Source organism: Festucalex cinctus, chromosome 11 (assembly GCF_051991245.1).
Source record: "Festucalex cinctus isolate MCC-2025b chromosome 11, RoL_Fcin_1.0, whole genome shotgun sequence".
NCBI classification, from domain to species: Eukaryota; Metazoa; Chordata; class Actinopteri; order Syngnathiformes; family Syngnathidae; genus Festucalex; species Festucalex cinctus.
This window is the reverse complement of record NC_135421.1, coordinates 10,131,441-10,153,973: the sequence shown is the minus strand read 5'-3', so window position 1 is coordinate 10,153,973 and position 22,533 is coordinate 10,131,441. Positions and strand designations below refer to the sequence as shown.

General features: G+C 41.6%; 2 protein-coding genes across 9 annotated transcripts in view; one reads left to right on the top strand and one right to left on the bottom strand.

Annotated features, from left to right (window-relative positions):
- Positions 1-6,914: 6,914 nt before the first annotated feature.
- On the bottom strand, positions 6,915-22,081 carry epsti1 (epithelial stromal interaction 1). Of its 8 annotated transcripts, none has more exons than XM_077537713.1 (9): positions 21,955-22,081; positions 21,529-21,726; positions 19,293-19,351; positions 19,127-19,210; positions 18,961-19,034; positions 16,844-16,927; positions 16,240-16,313; positions 10,222-10,385; positions 6,915-8,747 (listed from the first exon to the last, which is right to left on the bottom strand). In XM_077537713.1, the coding sequence occupies exons 2-9, from the start codon at positions 21,669-21,671 to the stop codon at positions 8,572-8,574; spliced, it is 858 nt and encodes a 285-aa protein (XP_077393839.1). In that variant the 5' UTR covers positions 21,672-21,726; positions 21,955-22,081; the 3' UTR covers positions 6,915-8,571. The 8 variants fall into 8 exon arrangements, with proteins under 8 accessions (XP_077393839.1, XP_077393841.1, XP_077393843.1 ...); XM_077537715.1 differs by lacking the exon at positions 21,955-22,081 and having other exon boundaries at positions 6,915-8,246; positions 8,677-8,747; positions 21,529-21,773; XM_077537717.1 differs by lacking the exon at positions 21,955-22,081 and having other exon boundaries at positions 21,498-21,771.
- The window catches only part of spag6 (sperm associated antigen 6), a 19,260-nt gene continuing 18,192 nt past the window's right edge, over positions 21,466-22,533 (top strand). The window contains exon 1 of the mRNA XM_077537709.1: positions 21,466-21,700. The gene's annotated coding sequence lies outside the window, so the exon portion shown is untranslated. The remainder of the gene's footprint in view (positions 21,701-22,533) is intronic.

Below are 22,533 nucleotides of genomic sequence, written 5' to 3'. Positions count from 1 at the left end.
CGTAGATATTGTACGTAGCCTACTTTTTATCTGACAATGACAATATTTAAAAAGCTCCTATTGTCATGGTCGACAGAAAAAGTATCTCCAAATTTTTATATGTTCTTGAATTATTTTATTTTATTTTTTTTTCGTGTTAAGAATTTATAAAATAAAACTGCAAAAGTTTGGTGATACGGTACATATTTTTTATTTTACTTGTACACAAAAACTGTATAGGTGTGTTTTCAGGGAATAAAAGATGATAGGTTAAAAGAAAATTTGTAAATGCAGAACCTCAAATGAGCGAGCTGTACTCGTCATTTTTTTTCTCACACAGAAACCCCTTGCATGTTTCTGTATTAATTAGAGCAATTTGACCACTTTGTACTTAAGAATATCAAAGTATTTCTGATTATTTTCCATTATTTCTTAAGGACTGCATTTAGTTGTGAAGTGTTGAAATGAATAACAGAGTAGTGTTGTTTTTGAGGTTCAGCACATTACTATTGGATGTAAAACTAGAATTAAAAACAGAAGATCGTAATAGAAAGTAAACAAACTGGTAAGTAGTATTCTACTGTGAGTGGTTGGTGCCCATCCAAATATTGTCGTATCAAAATATAAATGGTCATGTCTATAAATATAAAACACTTAAAATAAATATTACAATACAAAAAAAGAGAAGGTTGCATTAATGCTCAGAACCTTTGCCTCCAAACTCTGGCATACGCTGCTTGTGGAGGCTCCATGAGAAAGCAGTCGACTCCCACTGGAATACAGGCAGCCCCGTTCCCCCCATCCTGCTTGGCCGTCTCCCAGCTCTCCTAAACCTCAACTTGAATAACATATAGAAGCAACCACATCGCAGATTAACACCCTGCCCAACAAGCAAACAGAGCAAACCGCCACTACGACACTTTTGCTGTGAAGGAACAAACTATTTTGGTCCTCTTTCAGAGGGGGAATCAACCACTGCAAAATGCTGGACGGCTTCAGTTACTGCTTGTATGCTGGGGAACAGTCATGAAACGTCCAAAGTCGCGATCTTGTTTGAATTTCAAAGTAAAATGTTCCCATGGGAAGTGATGTACACTTGTACAGTACATTCAACCCTCCCTTATTACGATACACACCGTGTGTTTCCGTCTTCCAGACCTACCTACAATAGGGGGAAATCTATCATATATAGAAAACAAACACATGAAAATCTTATATTTGTTTTACCCCTCCCACATTTATAAAAAGAGTATGCAGTGCTCAACTGTATTCGCATGAGTAGTGTTGTCACTATCGAATCTTTTTAAAATGTATTATTTTATCAATTAAGACCCTCCAACCCCCTCACCCCACATACACACACACCAAAAAAACAAAACAAAAAAGTGGATTTATTATCGTCTATACATAGGCATTATGGAACATCAACAATCGGTTAGCAATCGTGATTTGTATTAGCGCGTTAGCCTCTACCATTTAAGGCAAACAGTAATCACCATTTAGTTCACACATACATCATATATAAATTAGTTGAATTTCTATATAGCTATCCATCCATCCATCCATCCATCCATCCATTATCTGCTATGCACTATTAAACAACAAAATTAGCCTATGCTAGACGGTTAGCAATCACGATTAACATTACCGCATTAGCGATTCCCAAACAAACACTACCATTAATTTCACATACACATTTTCCTGCTTAACAATAGGTATCTGCTTAGCGTTGTTGACATGAGATGTGTTTCGAGCTATGCTAGGCTACGTTTAGCATTATTGCACTTTTAACAAAATGAGTTTCCATTTTCAACTTTCACGCGTTAAAAGGATATATAGTCTATAAACACCATAGGCAAAAGCCACGTCTAATATCAAAGCTTTGGCGCCATCTTGATGCAAACGATCTGCGTTGAATGTGAGTTCAGAAGCTCAGGAGCGTGAAGAGGGTGGCTCCTGTGGGTATCAAACTGTGGCAGACATCCACAGTGGCAAAAATGTTTCCGGGGCATGGCAAAAAGGAGGGATGTTGAAGTGACTGAGAGGACATGAACTTTGACAAACTTCCGTCCGCAAAGAAAATTTTGGTTGAACTCCAAATTATTTGACTTTGTGGGGCGTTCCGCTGTATTTCCTAAATAATCAGCGTAAATGTCACTTTTCTGTTTCTGCCTTTCACCCCGACTTCCCCGCCACAGTATCATTAACAGGCTCTAATGCAGTGGATTAGGCCACTATAAACACGAAATGTCGAAAAAGTCAAGTTGACACGGTTGTGACGGGCTGTGTTTTCCTTGGCGGACATTTCTGTGGTTTTTGTTGCCGCTGCACCGACAGACGTGGGCAGAGCGACTTGGGTGCATCCAAGAGCCAAAGCAACTCCAAGGAAATGTTGATGGGATTTTCTGGACCGTCATTGGGAAGGGATCAAGCCAATACATCAGCACTGGAGACATGCTTAAAATGTAACGCATATAGCATTTAATTATGGCTTGCTCGGTGACAGTGATGCTGAGTGTAACCTCGACAGTTCATTAACATGATTGTTGTCCCCGATGTAACCACAAAGGATTTAGCCTCTCTGCGCCACATCCGGACGGCTGTCTCGTCACCTATCACCTACTGGTCGCTAATTCCCTGACGATTTACTTGAAACTTTTGCAATTGATTTATCTAAATCCAAGCGGTAATCCTATTTAATACCTCCCTAGGTACAAGGACTTAAAGGGCTTACACTTGCATCAGGGGCCATTTAATCCAATCAATAATTCATTTTATTTCTTTTCACTGCTACTGTCAATTTGCATGAGGGGTCAAGCGAGGCAGGGGCAATAGAAGCAAAAGAATTAAACCCTCTTCGCCACATTTTTTTTCAATCGATGTTGTGCTGGTTCTGGTGTGGACACCTTAGCCCCCTGGTCTATTACAGAGTAGACAGAGGTACATCTGAACAAGAGTTTCACAATTGACTCTGTAAGATGCAGTAATAAACATTTTTGGTTAAAGAATATATTATTGTTACAGGCCTACTGTCTGTCTACATGAATTACTTCCAAAGCTATGTGGAAATGTTTTATTTATTCATTCATTTATTTTGAAGAATAGTTTTTCTGCCAAACTGTTGGTTGTTGTGAAGTGAGTTGAATTGAGTTCATTGTTACCCTACAATAATCATATTTCAAATTTTTGTGTCTAAGTCGAACTACACACTACACTACACTACACAACACACTAGCGCAAAGCTCAGTGTCCACATGGGTGAGGTTTTTTTTTTTCTTGATTTATTTTTGTACGTATTTTGATAGACTAGCACACATAATAGTAGAGGGCATTTGCTCCGTTAAACGCCATTGTGGGACAGAATGCAGCAGACTCCCAGCCAATCGAAGCGGCTCCCCTCATTTATCCATTCTAATTAAGTGCCGGATTCATCTTAACCTGAATATTGACAGCATGTAAAACCTAGCCGTAGACGACATAGTCATAGACTATGTTTACATGCCATCAATATTCGGGTTATGGTGAAAAATCCAGTTTCTCAAATAATTGGAATAATCCATTTACATAAGAGTAATCCCTTCATGGTAATGTGACTGACACCCGTCTAAACGGTGACACATGGACAGCGTCATGTCACAAATAGATATAATTTCTGCTCATTAATTTCTTCCCAACAACAAAATACATTGCTTTTAAATGACTCACTATGCTAATAAAGAAGTCAGTTTCCTCCTTCCTCCAAATGTAGTGCTGCGCTGCGTCAAATTTTTCAACATTATTGTTAATTTCTGCTTGTCTATTTCTGATGGGTAGTGTGTGCGCGTGCGTGCATTACGGCAGTGCATACATGTATTCTCTGGACTCAAAACACCAAGATTCCTTGCGCATAGAGCACGCACAGAACAGAAACCAATGGCTTGTTCAACCAGGGGAGGTCAATAGACATTTTTAGCCCAACAGAAATTGTATTCTAGCCATTGTCAAACGTTTTAAAATTGTGTTATTGTTAAAGCGTTAGTTCGGATTTTTTTTACATGAATCTCTATTTCATCCTCACCTCCAGTGTGTGCGATCAGCACTGACTTACCCCTGACAGCGTTCTGTGACACCAGTTCTGGTCCAGCAAGTTGGCTGGGGTCACGGAAATAAAGCGTTTTTCTTCTAAAAACAATTTGTGTTCAAAAGAGTGATACATTTGCACACTAAACTCCTTTCTGAAAAAAGTCAGACTCCATTACCGTCAGACACTATTTTTCTGTTTGTTTGTATCACTGTATGGCGCCCTGTAGACAGCTAATCGACGCGCTGCAGACAGCTGATCCGCGCGCCTTCCGCCCTCGAAAAGACAAACAACTTGTAGATTAGTGCGCGTCTATCAGCTGCATGCGGGGCGCCGCGCAGTAATACGAACGAATAGAAAAGTAGTGCCAGCGGTAATGGCGTCTGACTTTTTTTCCGAAGGGAGTTTTGTATGGAAATGTATCACTCTTTTGAACACAAGTTGTTTTTAGAAGAAAAACGCTTTATTTAGGTGACCCCAGCCAACTTGCTGGACTATTTTCCTCTCGTCCAACACTGGACCAGAACTCGTGTCACAGAACGATGTCAGGGGTGATCGCGCACACTGGAGGTGAGGATGAAATAGAGATTCATGTCAAAAAATACGAACTATCCCTTTAAATGTTATTGTGGCATGTCATATTGGTGAGTGGGTCGCAGTCGCTGTCACACTTCCTTGAGATAACCTACGTTGTGTGGCGAAAACAACACTTTTATTCAGGCTATTTGTGTTTTGTTAGCAGAATAAAGCATCACACAACTCGTGATTTAAAGGGACAGTGTGTATTATTTGGCACCATCTAGTGGCGAACTAATAATTAATTATTACAATAACACTATTAATTTTAAAAATATGAAAAAAAACTATGTTCTATCACATCAACGCATATTCTTTTTGTCCAATCGCTAATTATATTACATAGCTCACGGCACACCTTACAGGAGGCTGACACGTTACATTGCTATCTTTCTGTTATGGATACCCGAAGTAGAAGGACTTCGTCAACGTAGTTAGCCTCTGGTGGTAGTTGCATTTCGTGTCGGACCCAATGGATCAATCACCGCTTACCTTCCACAGCTGGGGCCTGCAACTGGTTGTTTGCAAGTCCCGTGATTCGGGATCCCGAAGTTTGTTTCCCTCCGCTTTGCTTTCACTAGCTTCTCCCGTGAACCACTCGTTAGCCACTCCAGCGAGTTCTTGCTAGCTAGACCTTGCTAGCCACTCACACTAGCTCCTGCTAGTAATTGGTGGTAGACTTGTGAAGTGTGGTCTTCTCAGAGGCACCATAGTGCGCGTGCTTCAAAATTGTTGCATTCTATTAGTTCGCCACTCGATGGCACGAAATTCTACACACTGGACCTTTAAAAACAAACAAACAAACAAACAAAAAACATTACGCTTCTCAGCAACTAAGTAATGCAACATATTAAACTACATTAAGCTAGACATTTCATTAGAGGATATGTGCTGTCAGCATTAAATATCCCCATATAGGGCAAAGCAGAGGTGCTTTGGGGGTCGCACAGGACACACCTCAATTAGTCACTTAGAATTTGCTAGCGAGTTGTCCCGACAAGTCACTTAAGTAATGTTCTACCTGTCTCTTCCTCACGTCCCAGTGTTGCATCTCCCCCCTTCCTCTCCTTTCTCTGAACTTGCGCTATCTGGACAACAGTACGGTGCACACATCCAACCGTCATTAAGCACTTCACTAAGCTTAACTGTAGTGTTCCAGCAGAGGGCAGTCTGTGAACTCAAGTATCAAATGACACAGTCTATGCCTTTTAAAATAAAGCAGACAAAAACAAACTTTCCAGCTCTTAAAAAGGTCCAAATCACGACTTTCTTTGTTGCTTTCCGCCATTTTTTTTTTTAAACATTGCTTGGTAGCCCCAAAAATTACTTTTCCTTCATATAGCTTTGGCTTTGATCTTCAACCTTATCCAATCATGTTGTTGTTTCATCAAGTGTGGTTAAGTAGCATTTGTGTCACAATGACCTTAACACCACTTGTCTAAACATGCATTTGTAAATGGCTTTTGGTAACGGCACTACCTATCAGACAAGATGACCTTCTTTGGCCTAGAGAGCACATGTTTCTAATCCCAGACGTAGACAAAGTATTGGAATGTGTCCCATACTGAGAGAAGAGAAAAGGGAGGGAGAGGTTGGTTCAGTTCAACGGGAATAGGCGGAGAACAAGAGGCAGGTAAAGTACAGGAACAAGCCAGGAAGCAAAAACTTTGTTGTAGTAAAGCAGGGCAGGGCCACCGAAGTGCCGTAGTCTTTGAGGGCTGATTTTCGACATGAACGACACACAAACATCAATGAATATGTTGGTTTATGTCGTGCACTGTTTGAGTCAGGGGATTCCCAGAGGGTGGGTCACCACCGTCAGAATAAGGTCATGTTGTCGCACGGCACAAAAACACACGCCAACAAAAACACTTTTTTTTTTTTTTTTTTCAATGCCATTAACATATTAGCTTGTTTCAAAACTGCACAGACTGAGGAGCACACAGTATTTGCTTTTTGGTATTGCTGGAATCAATAACATCTGTCAGCGGGCAGTGCAAGAACACATTACGAGCTTTGGTAGTGTAGTGTTTTTGGTTTTGTACTTTTCAAGAAATTGTATGCACAGCATTTTCTTGTGAAATAAATTCAAGAAGTCCTCAGTTTATAAATGTTCGCAACATAGGTTTCAAGGTTCGAAAAGGCACGCAATGAACCACAACTATAGCAGCATTTCCTTCTCAGTACAACACTGGAATTGCCATCATGCAGTTTGGCCATTTTTAATTATTCTTTTTCAGCAACGATGTCCTACTTGTGTTGTGTACAGGAAGGTTTGGATCCCAAACGCAGACACAAATAAGATTTTCTCCATTTATTCACATCGAGAGGCAGAAACTCAGAGACGCTGTACACAGGACAGTTGGACAATAATCCGTCAAAACACACACAATTCCCAGACCCTTAAATAGACAGTGAACCAACCTCATTGGTTGTGGCCAGACATGTGAGTACCAGTACTGACATGGAATTCTCTGATTGGCTGTTAACCCAGTAATTACAGATGGTTCCGGACATCAATAAACATCATATAGCATAAAAGATTCCTGACATCACAAAGTCCAGACATCATATAGCCAAACTAGTTGAAACTGGATGGAACTGAACTACATCCACACCAAAACAGACACGTAACGGGTCATGAACTCTACTCAAACGTAACCCGGACATGACAACTTGGTTGTTTACCGTAAAGTCCACTTTGGCTCAAAAACGGATTGTGCGATCTGTGTATGTGTGACATATTATTTAGCCTTTCTGATCAGTCAGAAAAGTGACTTAAACTTCCACAGGTGGCAGTGACAGGTGACGAGAGGCTTCGCAAGCTGCTCTTGTCATCTCATTGGCAAGTTTATGCCTCAAAGTGGGCAGGATCTTGCCGGCAAGTCTACGCGTCTCAGTTGGATGCTTGCTTCTACTTGCGGGATGTTTTTCATGAAACTAGGTTGGTTTATTATGTACTAAATTTGCCCCACTGTAAAATAAAATAAGTGTGGAAGTGCAGAATTGCCTACTCGCGGACACATTTTCAAAAATAAGCAGATAAAAGATTTCAAACTTGGTTAGTGGCTAGGTCATCCTGAGACCCAACTTTTTCTAGTCATTTTCCATATCTCTTTTAAAAAAAAATGTATGTTAAATTTATGCCACAGTATATGCTTTCACGTAAATGTAATCCCCAACGAGGTGTTTTTAATTTCTTGGTCTTAGTTTGAAGGAAATTGACACATTTCCTTTAAAGCATCTTCACCATTTATTAAAAAAAAAAACTGCGATTTGGAAGAGAAAAAACAATAAAAGACAAAACAATGACAAGCAGTTTCCATCAAAAAGCACCCGTTGGCCCACAATCAGGAAGTTGTCAACATCTAGTAAATATTTTGATAGTGCACTCAATGTGATATTTAGATATTTGGAAGTGTAGCGCAAGTCATTAAAGTGTGATCAAAAGTCCAACACCCAGTGGTTTCTTTATATTATTACTGGCATAAAAATAAAAAAGGGGGACATCATCTACGTATTTGGGTGGAACTGTCCTACTTCCAGCTGAAACACGCTGATTCAATTAAGGGCCGCAAATATGAGGCGAAGATGATGAGTCATGCCGCTGACCCTTTGCGAAAATCCAAATCTGTGTTAAAAAAAAAACAAAAAAACAAAAAAACATGACTCATTCATGCAGACACCAAATACACAAAGAGCATCGATGGCCAATAGTTGGCCCGTGTGATCATTTGATATTGCCCGTTCCGCAAAAATATACAATTGAATTGAAATTGCATCAATCATTTCCAGCCACTAAAAACGACCACAACCTTTTGTAACTTGATTTGCAAAACAATGCAAAAATTATTACGTCTACGATACCACTGTATACCTCAAAATGACCAATAACATTAATCCCACAAATTCTGATAGTAAAGAAAACATCAGCACTGCCTTAGAGTATTTCCACTTCAAGTCATTGTGTCCTTGAGTAAAGTGTGAGCTTGCTGAAAGTCGCCATCACATTGGTCAAGAATGTCCTCCAGGAAGACTCTGCTGACATCTGGAAAGTTTACCATAAGTTTCATCAAGGCCCATTCCATGTTCTGGTACCGATACCACTCTTGGTCCTCATCCTTGTCCTGGTCTGGAATTAAGAAAACAATCATTTTTCAGTCAATATTGTTTACAGTAAATAGAATAGGGATGTAACGATAAAGGCAATATTGTGATATCGTGATATTAAAACTGCCACAATATCGTCACGTCATGTTCACAATATTTAAAAGGAACACATCTGTTAAAAAAAAAAAGTCAGGTTGATTTCCATTTGTGCAGTTCTAGCACCCTCTAGTGGCTAGTTTATTAGTGCAATTTAATTTTCATTAGGGATGTTTTGGCCTTCCATGTTTAAAATCTATGCTAATTCTCAGATGAAGGGGAACCTAACTTGCTTGTGAAGCGATCAATGTGTGCTTGCATTAGCAAGTAAGTGCCTCAATATTGTTATTAGGGATTGTAGGTGGTTTATATGCATTGCTGTTATGTACAAAAGCACAATATTGTTTTAGTATGAGCTCTTATTTCTTTTACAATATTGTGACCCATCTTAAATATCGCCAACTCCCCCACAATATCGTGATAATTATCGTATCGTGACCTTCATATCGTGATCATATCGTATCGTGATGTTTGGATATCGTTACATCCCTAAAATAGAAAAAGACAAACATCCCAGCTTCAGCAAAAACTTTCATTTTCTGTTCTGTCGTCACTTTTTGTAAAATGGTCAAACTTTTAAGAGGCTCACTGAAGTCCGACTTGATAATGAAATCAAAGTTTTGCCTATTACTGTCATGTCTGCGGTCACGCCAGGGTTAAGTTTGAGTTCATGACCTGTTAAGTTTGAGTTCATGACCATGAGGTCAAGTGTCTTGTTATGTACTGATGTAACAAGCGTCTGTTTTGAACTGATGTAACTAGCATCTAGTTTCAACTGGTTTTAGGCTATGTGATGTTATGTGATGTCAAGAATCTTTAATCCCTTTACCTGGTCAACAGCCAATCAGATAATTCCATGTCAGTCCTGTTACCCACATGTCTAGCCACAACCAATCAGATCGATTCCTTGTATATATAAGCCTCCTGAGAAGTGTGTGTCTTTGTCGGATTATTACTTCTGTTACCACTGACTCTCTGTGCAACTCTCTTTGTTTCTCGTCTAGTCAAGTTTGTTCCACGCCTTAATGTGAATAAATAGTTAAAATCTTGTTTGTGTCTGCACTTTGGGATCTAACCTCAGCACATGACAGTTACAACTGTTCTAAAGGTGGTATGTTAACAGGTTGGTGGCCCACCATTCTGTGTTGGTGCCGTATATCCCGAACAGCGACATTTAAAAATTCTGGCATGGCACTTAGCAGGCTGTTTAGCATAACTATATGACAACCAGACCCTTGTATAGTTCTTGTTCTATACACATTTGGAAAAAAAATGGCCATGTGTGCTCTTCTCTTACATGTAGCTATTTAGCTGGATATCACTCAAAACTTCACTCAAACCTTCTGCATCACTTGAGATCTGTGACGTAATACACAATAGGCAGGTGATATTTAGCTCACCGTTCTCCTCTGCCTGACCAGAGCAGCTCTCCTTTGGATGAGGTCCAGGTGTTTCTTGTCGACAGGCGCTGAAAGGCGAATGGCTGACACCAGCCTCTCTCATTGGTTTTTTCTCACTTCCTTTCCTGTCATGGTTGAGCTTATCCAGGAAGGCAGAGTTCACTCTGTCAAGAAAATGAAGACATGAAAAAAAAAAACTTGATTGGACTGTTCAGATTTGATGAAGATAGCAGTTAATACAGTACATAGTTCCTTGGCACTATGCAAATATGTGAGTTTTCAGCAAATAACAGAGCATAGGTAAAATAATAATAATAATAATCCACAAATAGGTGAATCAGACAATATGTGGAAACACTTTCCATCTACCCCTCCGTGAGCCGGCACCTTAACGTGGTGGAGGGGTTTGCGTGTCCCAATGATCCTAGGAGCTATGTTGTCTGGGGCTTTATGCCCCTGGCAGGGTCACCCATGGCAAACAGGTCCTAGGTGAGGGGCCAGACTAAGCACGGCTCAGAAGACCCTTTATGATGAACGAGATTAATGGAGGCACGTTTCCCTTGCCCGGAGGCGGGTCACCGGGGCCCCCCTCTGGAGCCAGGCCTGGAGGCGGGGCTCGCTGGCGAGCGCCTGGTGGCCGGGCCTGCACCTATGGGGCCCGGCCGGGCACAGCCCGAAGAGGATACGTGGGCCCCACTTCCCACGGGCTCACCACCGGTGGGAGGGGCCAAAGGGGTCGGGTGCAGAGTAGGCTGGGTGGCAGCCAAAGGCGGAGACCTTGGCGGACCGATCCCCGGCTACAGAAGCTGGCTCTCGGGACATGGAATGTCACCTCTCTGGCAGGGAAGGAGCCTGTGGGCATACTTATTGCCCCCCCGGCTCGGCGCCTGTACGTTGGGGTTCTCCCCGGTAGACGAGAGGGTAGCATCCCTCCGCCTTCGGGTGGGGGGACGGGTCCTGACTGTTGTTTGTGCATATGCACCAAACAGCAGTTCAGAGTACCCACCCTTTTTGGAGTCCTTGGAGGGTGTGCTGGAGAGCGCTCCCCCTGGGGACTCCCTCGTCCTGCTGGGGGACTTCAACGCTCACGTGGGCAATGACAGTGAGACCTGGAGGGGCGTGATTGGGAGGAACGGCCCCCCTGATCGGAACCCGAGCGGCGTTCTGTTATTGGACTTCTGTGCTCGTCACGGTTTGTCCATAACGAACACCATGTTCAAGCATAAGGGTGTCCATATGTGCACTTGGCACCAGGACACCCTAGGCCGCAGTTCGATGATCGACTTTTTAGTCGTGTCATCGGATTTGCGGCCGCATGTTTTGGACACTCGGGTGAAGAGAGGGGCGGAGCTGTCAACTGATCACCACCTGGTGGTGTGTTGGCTCCGATGGTGGGGGAAGATGCCGGTCCGACCTGGCAGACCCAAACGTATTGTAAGGGTTTGCTGGGAACGTCTGGCGGAATCCCCTGTCAGAAAGAGTTTCAATGCCCACCTCTGGCAGAGCTTCTCCCTTGTCTCGGGGGAGGCGGGGGACATTGAGTCCGAATGGGCCATGTTCCGCGCCTCCATTGTTGAGGCTGCCGATCGGAGCTGTGGCCGTAAGGTGGTCGGTGCCTGTCGCGGCGGCAATCCTCGAACCCGCTGGTGGACACCAGCGGTAAGGGATGCCGTCAAGCTGAAGAAGGAGTCCTATCGGGCCTTTTTGGCCTGTGGGACTCCGGAGGCAGCTGACAGGTACCGGATGGCCAAGCGGAACGCGGCTTCGGCGGTTGCTGAGGCAAAAACTCGGACATGGGAGGAGTTTGGTGAGGCCATGGAAAGCGACTTTCGGACGGCTTCGAGGAAATTCTGGTCCACCATCCGGCGTCTCAGGAGAAGAAAGCAGTGCACCTTTAACACTGTGTATAGTGGAGATGGGGTGCTGCTGACCTCGACTCGGGATGTCGTGAAGCGGTGGGGGGAATACTTCGAAGACCTCCTCAATTCCACCGACACGTCTTCCTTTGAGGAAGCAGAGTCTGGGGACTCTGAGGTGGGCTCTCCTATCTCTGGGGTCGAAGTCACTGAGGTGGTTGGAAAGCTCCTCGGTGGCAGGGCCCCGGGGGTGGATGAGATCCGCCCGGAGTTCCTAAAGACTCTGGATGTTGTGGGGCTGTCGTGGTTGACACGCCTCTACAACATCGCGTGGACATCGGGGACAGTGCCTCTGGATTGGCAGACCGGGGTGGTGGTCCCCCTTTTTAAGAAGGGGGACCGGAGGGTGTGCTCCAACTACAGAGGGATCACACTCCTCAGCCTCCCTGGTAAGGTCTATTCGGGGGTGCTGGAGAGGAGGGTCCGTCGGGAGGTCGAATCTCGGATTCAGGAGGAGCAGTGTGGTTTTCGTCCTGGCCGTGGAACAGTGGACCAGCTCTACACCCTCAGCAGGATCCTTGAGGGGGTGTGGGAGTTCGCTCAACCAGTCCACATGTGTTTTGTGGATTTGGAGAAGGCGTTCGACCGTGTCCCTAAGGGGAGTCCTGTGGGGGGTGCTTCGGGAGTACGGGGTACCGGAACCCCTGATACGGGCTGTTCGGTCCCTGTATGACCGTTGCCAGAGTTTGGTCCGCATTGCCGGCAGTAAGTCGGATTCATTTCCGGTGGGGGTTGGACTCCGCCAAGGTTGCCCTTTGTCACCGATTCTGTTCATAACTTTTATGGACAGAATTTCTAGGCGCAGCCGAGGCGTTGAGGGGTTCCGGTTTGGTGGCCTCAGCATTGCATCTCTGCTCTTTGCAGATGATGTGGTGCTGTTGGCTTCATCAGGCCGGGGCCTCCAACTCTCACTGGAGCGGTTCGCAGCCGAGTGTGAAGCGGTTGGGATGAGGATCAGCACCTCCAAATCCGAGACCATGGTCCTCAGTAGGAAAAGGGTGGAGTGTCGTCTTCGGGTCGGGGATGAGATCCTGCCCCAACTGGAGGAGTTCAAGTATCTTGGGGTCTTGTTCACGAGTGAGGGTAGGATGGAGCGGGAGATCGACAGGCGGATCGGTGCAGCGTCTGCAGTGATGCGGACTCTGTATCGGTCTGTCGTGGTGAAGAAAGAGCTGAGCCAAAAGGCAAAGCTCTCGATTTACCGGTCGATCTACGTTCCGACCCTCACCTATGGTCACGAGCTGTGGGTCGTGACCGAAAGAACGAGATCCCGGATGCAAGCGGCCGAAATGAGTTTCCTCCGCAGGGTTTCCGGGCTCTCCCTTAGAGATAGGGTGAGAAGCTCGGTCATCCGGGAGGGACTCAGAGTCGAGCCGCTGCTCCTCCGCTTTGAGAGGAGCCAGCTGAGGTGGCTCGGGCATCTGGTTCGGATGCCTCCTGGACGCCTCCCTGGGGAGGTGTTCCGGGCATGTCCCACCGGTGGGAGGCCCCGGGGACGACCCAGGACGCGCTGGAGAGACTATGTCTCTCGGCTGGCCTGGGATCCCACCGGAGGAGCTGGTTGAAGTGGCTGGGGAGAGGGAAGTCTGGGTTTCCCTCCTGAAGCTGCTGCCCCCGCGACCCGACCCTGGATAAGCGGAAGAAGATGGATGGATGGATGGATGGATGGATGGATGGATGGATGGACTTTCCATCTACTGTTTTCCATACCACTTAGCTTGCTTAAAGCAGAAGTCAGGTCAACGTTTGTCTTTACAGTTATGTTAGATGTGCTCCCAGTAATCTAAACACAGTATTATAATTAATAGTACATTTGAGGAATCTGAATTAAACCCTATAAAGCCTGAACCATGAAATAAATATATGAGGAAATTCTGATTCTTTGCAAATAGAGTATTCATTGATCCTTTTGAACAAACACACTTTTTTAAAATTAATTACCACATATGACTTTTGATTTGTGTCATATTTGATACATCTGGTCGCAATGCTTTAAAATGTGTACATTTATAACAGTCAAAAATATAATAATGAACAGACATATCAAACGTATCAGTTGTTCCAAAAATCAGATAGACACTTCCCACTATTAGGTGCCTCTCCTTTCTCAATTTCTTGCAAAAGTCACCGGAAAAGCAATCAGCTGGGTGATACTGCCCTCTAATGGATTATCCTTGCAATGCATGTGTCACATTGTATACATCGGGATTTTAAGGGGGGGACTATTACACTCATGAAATAGAAGTCTCAAAATGTCTTATATTTAATATGATACATTTGATGTTATCTTAAGCAGAAAAACATCCATCTCAGGCCGCCATTTTGCCTCATGGTGTCACTTGTTGTCGACTGAAAATGGCACCACAGTGCCTAAGGGCTCAGGTAATGACCGTCCTGGCTCACCTATTGTCTGGGTTTGGTCATGTGGCGTTCACAAAACACATTTGTGGAGGAGGACTTGGAGTCTTGCGAAACATCATTCGCTTGAACAATTGCAGACAAATGTGTCGAAGATGTGCGTGCATGTGTTTTTACAAGGTCATTATCAAGTTGTTAGTCTTGAGCTGTCATAACAAACAACCCTCGGTGAGCTTCGTGCACGCCCACACACATACACACACACAGCCATCACAGAAAGAAAAGATTCAAGGGTCCAAGTCAGAGCCACAATAAGGAGGCCAAATGTTTATATATGTGTGTGCGTGTGTGTGTGAATGTGTCTTGACAAAGGCGGTGGATGAAGCGAAATAGAGCCTGTGAGCAGCAAGTGAGCCTGCTGTCTTCCTGTACCCGCCACAAAACCATGAACTTGCTCGTTCCCGCAGTCATCTAATTCCTCCTGTGTCATGTGACCTAGACAGATTTACAAGGTGCATCGCTGAGTGTGCAACTTTTAGTGTGCCATCAGTCACCGCGTCTATGCGGCAGTCACATGTGTTTCCTGCTCCTGGCATCCCGCCAACTACAGCAGCAGTCAACACACTAAAAGAAATGGGCTGCTAAAGTCATGTCTGTGCACAGTCTCTGTGGCGTAAAGTAATGAAGACGGAGATATGTCATCAGGTTTTATTGTGATTGACTGGGAAGAACATTATTGGCTATCACAGGCTGGACTAACCATCTGACATACAGGGCAGATGCCCGGTGGGCCGGCATCTTTTGGGGCCGATGCAGTGCATTTTAATTATTATTTTCATCCATTTTACCACAAGAGACTGGCCCACAATTTAGAGGGACTAGTCCATTAATCCATTTTGAATATAGACAGCAACCTGATCCAACATCAGTCCATATCAGAGGCAGGGGTGGTCAGGAGTCGGGCCGGGCCGGGCCGGCGGGCTTAAGTCAAAATGCCAGAGCCTCCCTGCAGTAAAATGACATATTCTGGAGTTGGATGGGGTATTAAGTAAGCCCCCCCACAAAAAAAAAAATAGTTTGTTTCGATTTTGTACTGGCTGCAAACTAAATGGACCGAACATTTCCCTGAGGAACACCACCTTAAATTGTGTCTGCATTGGGACACGTGGCCATTACAGTGCATTTAAAGCAGAGGTGTCAAACTCATTTTCATTGCAGGCCACATCATAGTTGCTATTTCCCTTAGTAGAGAACTGTTATGATCCTGAAAATCACGTAACGTAAAATCATCTTATATTACAGTGAATTACTATACCCAATTATAAACCTTTTTAGGAGGGGCGTCACTCATTACGGATTTCACTATTTGTGGCAAGGCGCATGGTGTTTCAATAAATATTGGACGTGTGCCTTTCATAAATAAACATGGCATCACACACACATGTATGGAAGACTTAAGAGGGAGGTAGATAAAAGTAGCGAAGTGCAAACAACTTCCAGCGGCCTTTAAACAGACTTGTCCTGACTCTTCACATGGAGACAAAGCAATGACAAATGCCATTGGTCTTTTTATAGCTTAATAATTCACTGTTCAAACTGCTACTGTTTGTTGCACTTGTCTGCATTGTTAACATCAAACTACAGCATGTTGTTGCTACTCTGAAGTTAACATTTCACAAAAAGGATCAGTTTTAAGCTGTTGTACAGAGTACTCTTTTTATTATTATGACAGAGAGACACTCACTTGGTGTGATCTTGCTGCATTTGTTCTCGTCTTTTCTGCTCTTCTGTCTGCTTCTGTTCCTCCAGACACTCAGCCTGCAAAGCATGACAAAGACAGGCACACATATTTATTATGGATAACTTAGCAAACGTTCCTGAATAAAGACGATCCAAAAGGATGGCTATGAGTTCACTTATGTCAATTGCTAATTTGCTAGAGATGGAACACGAAGGTGTCCCAATACTTTTGTCAGTGTAACGAAAAAAAAAGAAAAAAAAACGTTTTCACTTCATTATAACGTGGTAGTTTATGTCGAATTTTGAGCAATATGCAGTCACAACACATGGATATCCAATCCATACACTGTTCATTTGATTGCGCAGACTGCAGAACATTCAGCATGGCAACGTTCCTTCATCATTTACTGATGTTTGCCTCTACCGTCATCTAGTGTCTGAAAATGTTATTGCTCTTTCAACACAAGTTGCTGCGATGTGATTATGGGGGGAGATTCTTTGTTAACATGATTTTTTTTTTTTTTTTTATTATTCTAACCAGTTTTATATATGTTTAAAAAAAAAAGCATGATTAGAAGACTGTGAATTGTTTCTTTGTTTTGTTTTACCTTGTGTCTCTGTTGCTTTTTCTTGCACAGAAATTCATCTTCCTTTTCTTGTTTCTTCCTCCTGGCCAATTCGTCCTGTTTTGACTTATGAAATAGAAAAATGTCATCCATCCATCCATCCATTTTTGAATATTCTTCAGTGTCACGGGAAGCTGGAGCCTCGGCTGACTTTGGGCAAAAAGGCAAGACTACGCTTAATAAACTGGTCAAATGTACTCAAAACTCTCCTTGTAAAATTTACTTAGAATTTCTGTGTGGAAAAAAACTTTACTAGTTTTTTTCAAGTAAATATTACTTAGTTATTTTTTTATTTTATTTTTTTTACAATGACCCTCAGTGACTCACAATTTCAGAAGTGTAACCTTCCCAGAATGCAGAGAAGTACAAGGTGTTCAGTTCTCACTCAGAGACATGGCCAAGGAACCCGACAACCTCTGAAAAACACATCCCGTAAGTTGAAATGTCAAGAATGAGCCAGGAAATAGCTGAAGACAGATTTTTCAGAGGTTTTACGGACTGATGAGATACGAGTGACTTTTGATGGACCAGATGGTGGAGGTGGAGTACTGGGTTAAAAAAAATACTGCCAGCTTTTATAAGACCGTTTCTTCAAGCAAAGATACAGGAAGAAGTCAGCATCTTTCAAAAATATCATGATTTTCATGCAGGATGATGCCCCATCACATTCATCAAAGTACTCCACTGCATAGCTCGCCAGCAAATGCCTTGAAGAGGAAAGAATCCTCGATGACATGGTCCAACCAGATGTGGTCGGGTTTGAGCCATCCTTCCCTTGGCCATGTTTCGGAGCACTGAAAACCTTGTACTTCTGGGCACCCTGGGCAGGTTGCTTTTCTAGAATACAACAGCACTTTCAATCCGATAAGTATTCATGTTCATACAGCTTGGAGTTGGAAAAGATGCATAAAAATGATGATATTGTCGAACTACCCACTCGCCTTGTAAATATACACACAGTGTATGTTTACTGCGATTCGCTGTCAACCAGTCCATGTTGTACCCCTTCCTCTCACCCAAAGTCAGCTTAGGCTCCAAAGCACACCCGTAACTCAAGTGAGGATATGTAGAAAATGGATGAATATGTCAAACTATCAGTCCCATTTTTGGGGACATTTATTTTACAAAACTTGAGACCAAGAACAGTAGAACTTGCACCCAAAATTGTCGTTCCCTAATCATGTGACGCGAATTCCGGTTGGATTTAAAATTTACGCTTGTAACATCATAAAGGTTTTTCTTTTTAATTAAAATTTTCTTTTTCATTTATTCATGTATTTATTTATAACATTTTTTAAAATGTCAGGCTACTAATATAAAGGCAATTATGCCACATTTTCATCATATAAAAGTGGAGAGGCTGCAAAAGAAAAATTAGTGAATCAGTGTATTTGTGAATATCGAATCATTAATATATGCAAGGAACACCATATTATTATGGAAGCCAAAAAAAGAACATTCTACTTTCTATAATGCTTTTTTTCGTTAGGTTTGTGCGTGAGCATGAGCCTATCCCAGCTGATTTTTGGGGTAGAGGTGCAATGCAGACTGAACAAAGGCAGGGAACCATATTTGGAAACCAAACAAAATGGACATCACAAAGTTTGATATTAGGCAATGAAGCTATTTGATTGCTCTCAATCAATCACAAAAGTGAGAATAAATATGAAAGAAAACATTATAATACTGGTGTATGGTGATACATGAAAATATACAGTAACATATCAAAAAAAAGTTAGGTATTCACAAATGAAGCTTGAATGAATTTGCAGATTTGTTTTGAGAGATCTATTCTCTGTTAGTTGCTGAACAACACACCTATTCACTGTACTGGATAGGGGCTCAGGCCAAAGCAATCAAAGCATTACATTGGTGCCATCTTGTGGCATCTTGGTGCCAAAGACTTTTTTTTTCTTTCTTTCTAAGAGAGGTGCCAAAGACCTAATGCTGGCATGAATTGACGAGCTTCCTTTACATGACAGTCTAAATCTATAGGCAAATACGTTTGGGGTGAGGACATCAATTACTCGCCATTTTTTGCTATTTGAACCAGAGTTTTATCCCCGACATGCTAAAAAAAAAAAAAAAAAAAATTGTACCTTCTTCTCCATCTTGCAGTAACGCAAGTTCCTGAACTGTCTCTCCCTGACTTCAGCCAATGTTGCATCACCACCTTGAAACATTGAACACAGTGAGGCAGTGAAGGTCCCAGAAGGTGAGCGTTAATGATGCAGATTTGGATGCTGGAAGAGTGCTGCTTTTTACCCAGTCTCTCTGGAGTGGTTTGCACATGCGCGAGTCTGTGAGCCTCCTTCCATTTCTGAAGCTCCTCTTCTTCTTTTTGAGCAACTAAAGTTTTTTTTTATTTTTTTATTGACACAGTAAGAGAATTGAAATAATAATAAAAAGACATCTAGAAAGACAAGCTTACCATTAAGTGTCTTGTTCCGGCGAGACTCGTTCGGAGCAAACATGGTGACTCCCCCTAAACTGAGATGGTCCGAAATATTAGGAACAGTTTACATGTGAGACTTCAGCTCAAGGATTAATGGCAAGTGTGTTTTGATTGCTTGTAAAGTCCCCATGATGCATGCAGTTTTGCAATACAATAATATTCAATTTGCAGTCTCTCAAAGTGGCAACAAGGAATCACAGTGAGACTCGTCTAACTTTAGACCAAAATTCACCTCTCTATAAAAAAAATAATAATAATAATCCAATAATCGATATTGAATCAATTTTCCTGTTTGAGCCTGATATCGATTCATAAAACTATGAATCAATTATTTTAATATCTCTTTCCCATAAATTTACAAGAAAATAGAATTTTAAAGGCTGACTTCTTGACATTTAGTGTTTACATGAATTTAAATGTATTTTCTTACATTTATGAAAGACTGGACTTATTGTACTTTAAGACAACTCAGAATCGTTTCAATATATATTTACGATTATTGAATTAGAATTACGGAAAGATTTTCACCTCCTCCTTGTTGATGCCAATGTTTGTGTAACACTAAATTATTTAACCAGTTACTTCCTCCGAATTTAATCTTTGCCGTTTTTTTGTTTTTAATCATGTTCATGATAATTAAGAAAACTTGATGTTACATAATTAATTAATATCGGACTGAAGTGAAGTGAATCGAATCAAATTGGAGAAAAAAATAATTGAATCAACTGAGAAAATTAGAATCGATACCCAGCCCTACTGTCAATAATGGGTCTATATTTTAGCCCGAATCTAGACACTAAAATTTAATCCAGTAAATATTGAATTAAATATTAATTACAAAAATAACTAAGTTGAATAAATGATGGCAAAATGTTGGATTAAGACATTTTAAAGTGGCATTGATCAATGTACAGTGTAGTTTCGATTTAGACATAAATCAAGACCTCATCACAAGTGTCTTTAGACCAAATCTGGACAATTGAATTAAACACATTAAATAATGTATATTGACCACACAAATAAATAAATAAATAAATAACTGCACAACTGGATCATCAGAGTAAATTAAAATACCAGTTCGCACACATAAGAGAGTGTTGTTAGTTGCTTTGGTCCTTCATTTTGTCACACAGGGTTGGATGTGGCTTAATGTCTTTCAGCACATAAACTCTAGTTACGCAATTACACATTATCGCAGTGTTGAGGATTCCTTGCCCTGCAGCGTCCACTCCTACTCTTGTTGGCACTTTATTTTTGTAGATAAAGAATCTCTTTTCCAAGTTCTTTGTCTTGCCTCGTCTGCACTTAGGTCATACGCTGCACCTCACGTGACAAAACTCAAAGTAGAAATTCCCTACACTGTGAAATAGCTATTGTTTTTAAAAATAATTTCGATGATTGTAGCTGAAAAATGCAAAATTGATCATCTTGAGAAATGAGTTGACAAATTCAGCAGAATACTATACTATACTATACTATACTATAAAGAACTCCCTTGAGTGAATCACAATTATCAATCTGGTTTGTGAGGTTAACTTTTGACCCGAATGTTATGTGGGAGGCGTGGTATCAAATGAGCAAGCCGTGAAATGATGAGTGACAGCTGCACAAAAACGCTTGGAACATCCCCCAGTGACTTCAAGGAACGTAGGAAATAAAATAATTCTAACTCAATACACATCATGTGATGTGAATCTGGAAAAAAATATAAAATACAACTGAGGAAAAAAAAAACACACACACAAAAAAAACAAAAACAAGACATCAATTGTCAAAATATATCTAGAAGCGAAAAGTGAAATTTTCGATTTAATTTTCAAAAGAATGACCAAAGTGAATTAAAATTAAACGGTTGACAAACTTCTTTTCATTTAGAATAAATGTTTCTATTTTGCGAAAATAAAAGCTGAACACAAATTTAAAAATGTCATTTTTTTTTTTCAAGTATAAAATGTTTTTAACTCCGTCGGGTTGGATGGCCGCTCAAAGCGAATGCAAAAACTGTGGGGAGTTTCCGACGACTCTGAATGCATCATGACTGTTATGTTTCTTAGAAATCGAAACTGAAACAAACAAAACGGCCCTTTTATACGAAATACAATACGGTCACATTAATATATCTTCATAATCACTGAAAGTATGTTACCATCGTACAATTGCAACACAATTAACGTCACATACCTTGACTGCCAAAACAAAAACTGTGTCTTACTACGTCATCCTTGTGACCATGTCGTTTTCAGACGTGTACCTCGTGGAATTATTTGATGTAGAAGGACCCGGGTTCCTCATGGAGCTGTTTGATGTAGAAGGACCATCTGTGGAAGCTTTGATTTGATGACGATTCGGATTCATCTCCCGTCGAATTGGAAACGATGTGGCTGGTACGTAATAACTGGCGCCACCACAGCTGTGGAGGCATCCCACACAGGAAGCAGATTGGGAGCAAACTTCTATTACACTCACAAATGTTTCAGTTAAAAAATAAATAAATAAATAAATAAAGCTTTTTTTTTTTTTTTTCAAGTGTTCCTATAAACATTGGCATCTGCAGCAATTAATTTAAAATGAAAAAAATTAGATAACATGTTTATTTTTATTATAGAAACCCAAAAAGGGTTTACAGAAAAGATCTCACCTGCATTAGGGTTATATTCAGTATATAAACGAACAATACATTGCAAAATTTTCAGCAAACAAAGTAATTTAAACAGGGGTCACAGATGTTAGCGTCTTGACAACCACTGCACGATCTGTGACACGCATGCGCAGAAGATCGGCATTTTGGATAGCTAACAAAATATTAACAGTATCTATCCCTGTAAGGAATTTTTGCATTCTAAATTTAACATTGAGGACAATAAATGTACCTTTTGTATCAGTCACATTGAAATAGACGAACATTTGTTTTTCACTTGTATCTTTACAAAACTTTTTTGGGACAGCTTCTGTGTATGGGCTGTTACTAACGATTTGGGTATTGTGTCGTTAAATTACATGGATATTAAATTTGGAGTAAAAATGGATAAGTTTTTCATTTATAAATGCAAATTTGGACATACTAAGCCAACTTTTGTTGTTTTTCTAAAGGAACTTCTTTCTTTTAAGGACTCGTTATAATGCTGTAATTCTAAAAAGGCTTTATGGCTTTATAATGACATGATGACTTTTTCTTTTGACCCCACTGTTCTATGATGTGTCTATGTTGTTGGTTTTT

What these genes read in the sequence shown, in the direction of transcription:
- epsti1 (XM_077537713.1), bottom strand. Translation starts at nt 21,671, where the DNA reads ATGAATCCGAATCGTCATCAAATCAAAGCTTCCACAGATGGTCCTTCT. An exon ending in AACCACTCCAGAGAGACTGG is followed by an intron (nt 19,035 to 19,126) that starts GTAAAAAGCAGC and finishes CAATGTTTCAAG; the next exon opens with GTGGTGATGCAACATTGGCT. An exon ending in ACTGCAAGATGGAGAAGAAG is followed by an intron (nt 16,928 to 18,960) that starts GTACAATTTTTT and finishes CTATTTCATAAG; the next exon opens with TCAAAACAGGACGAATTGGC.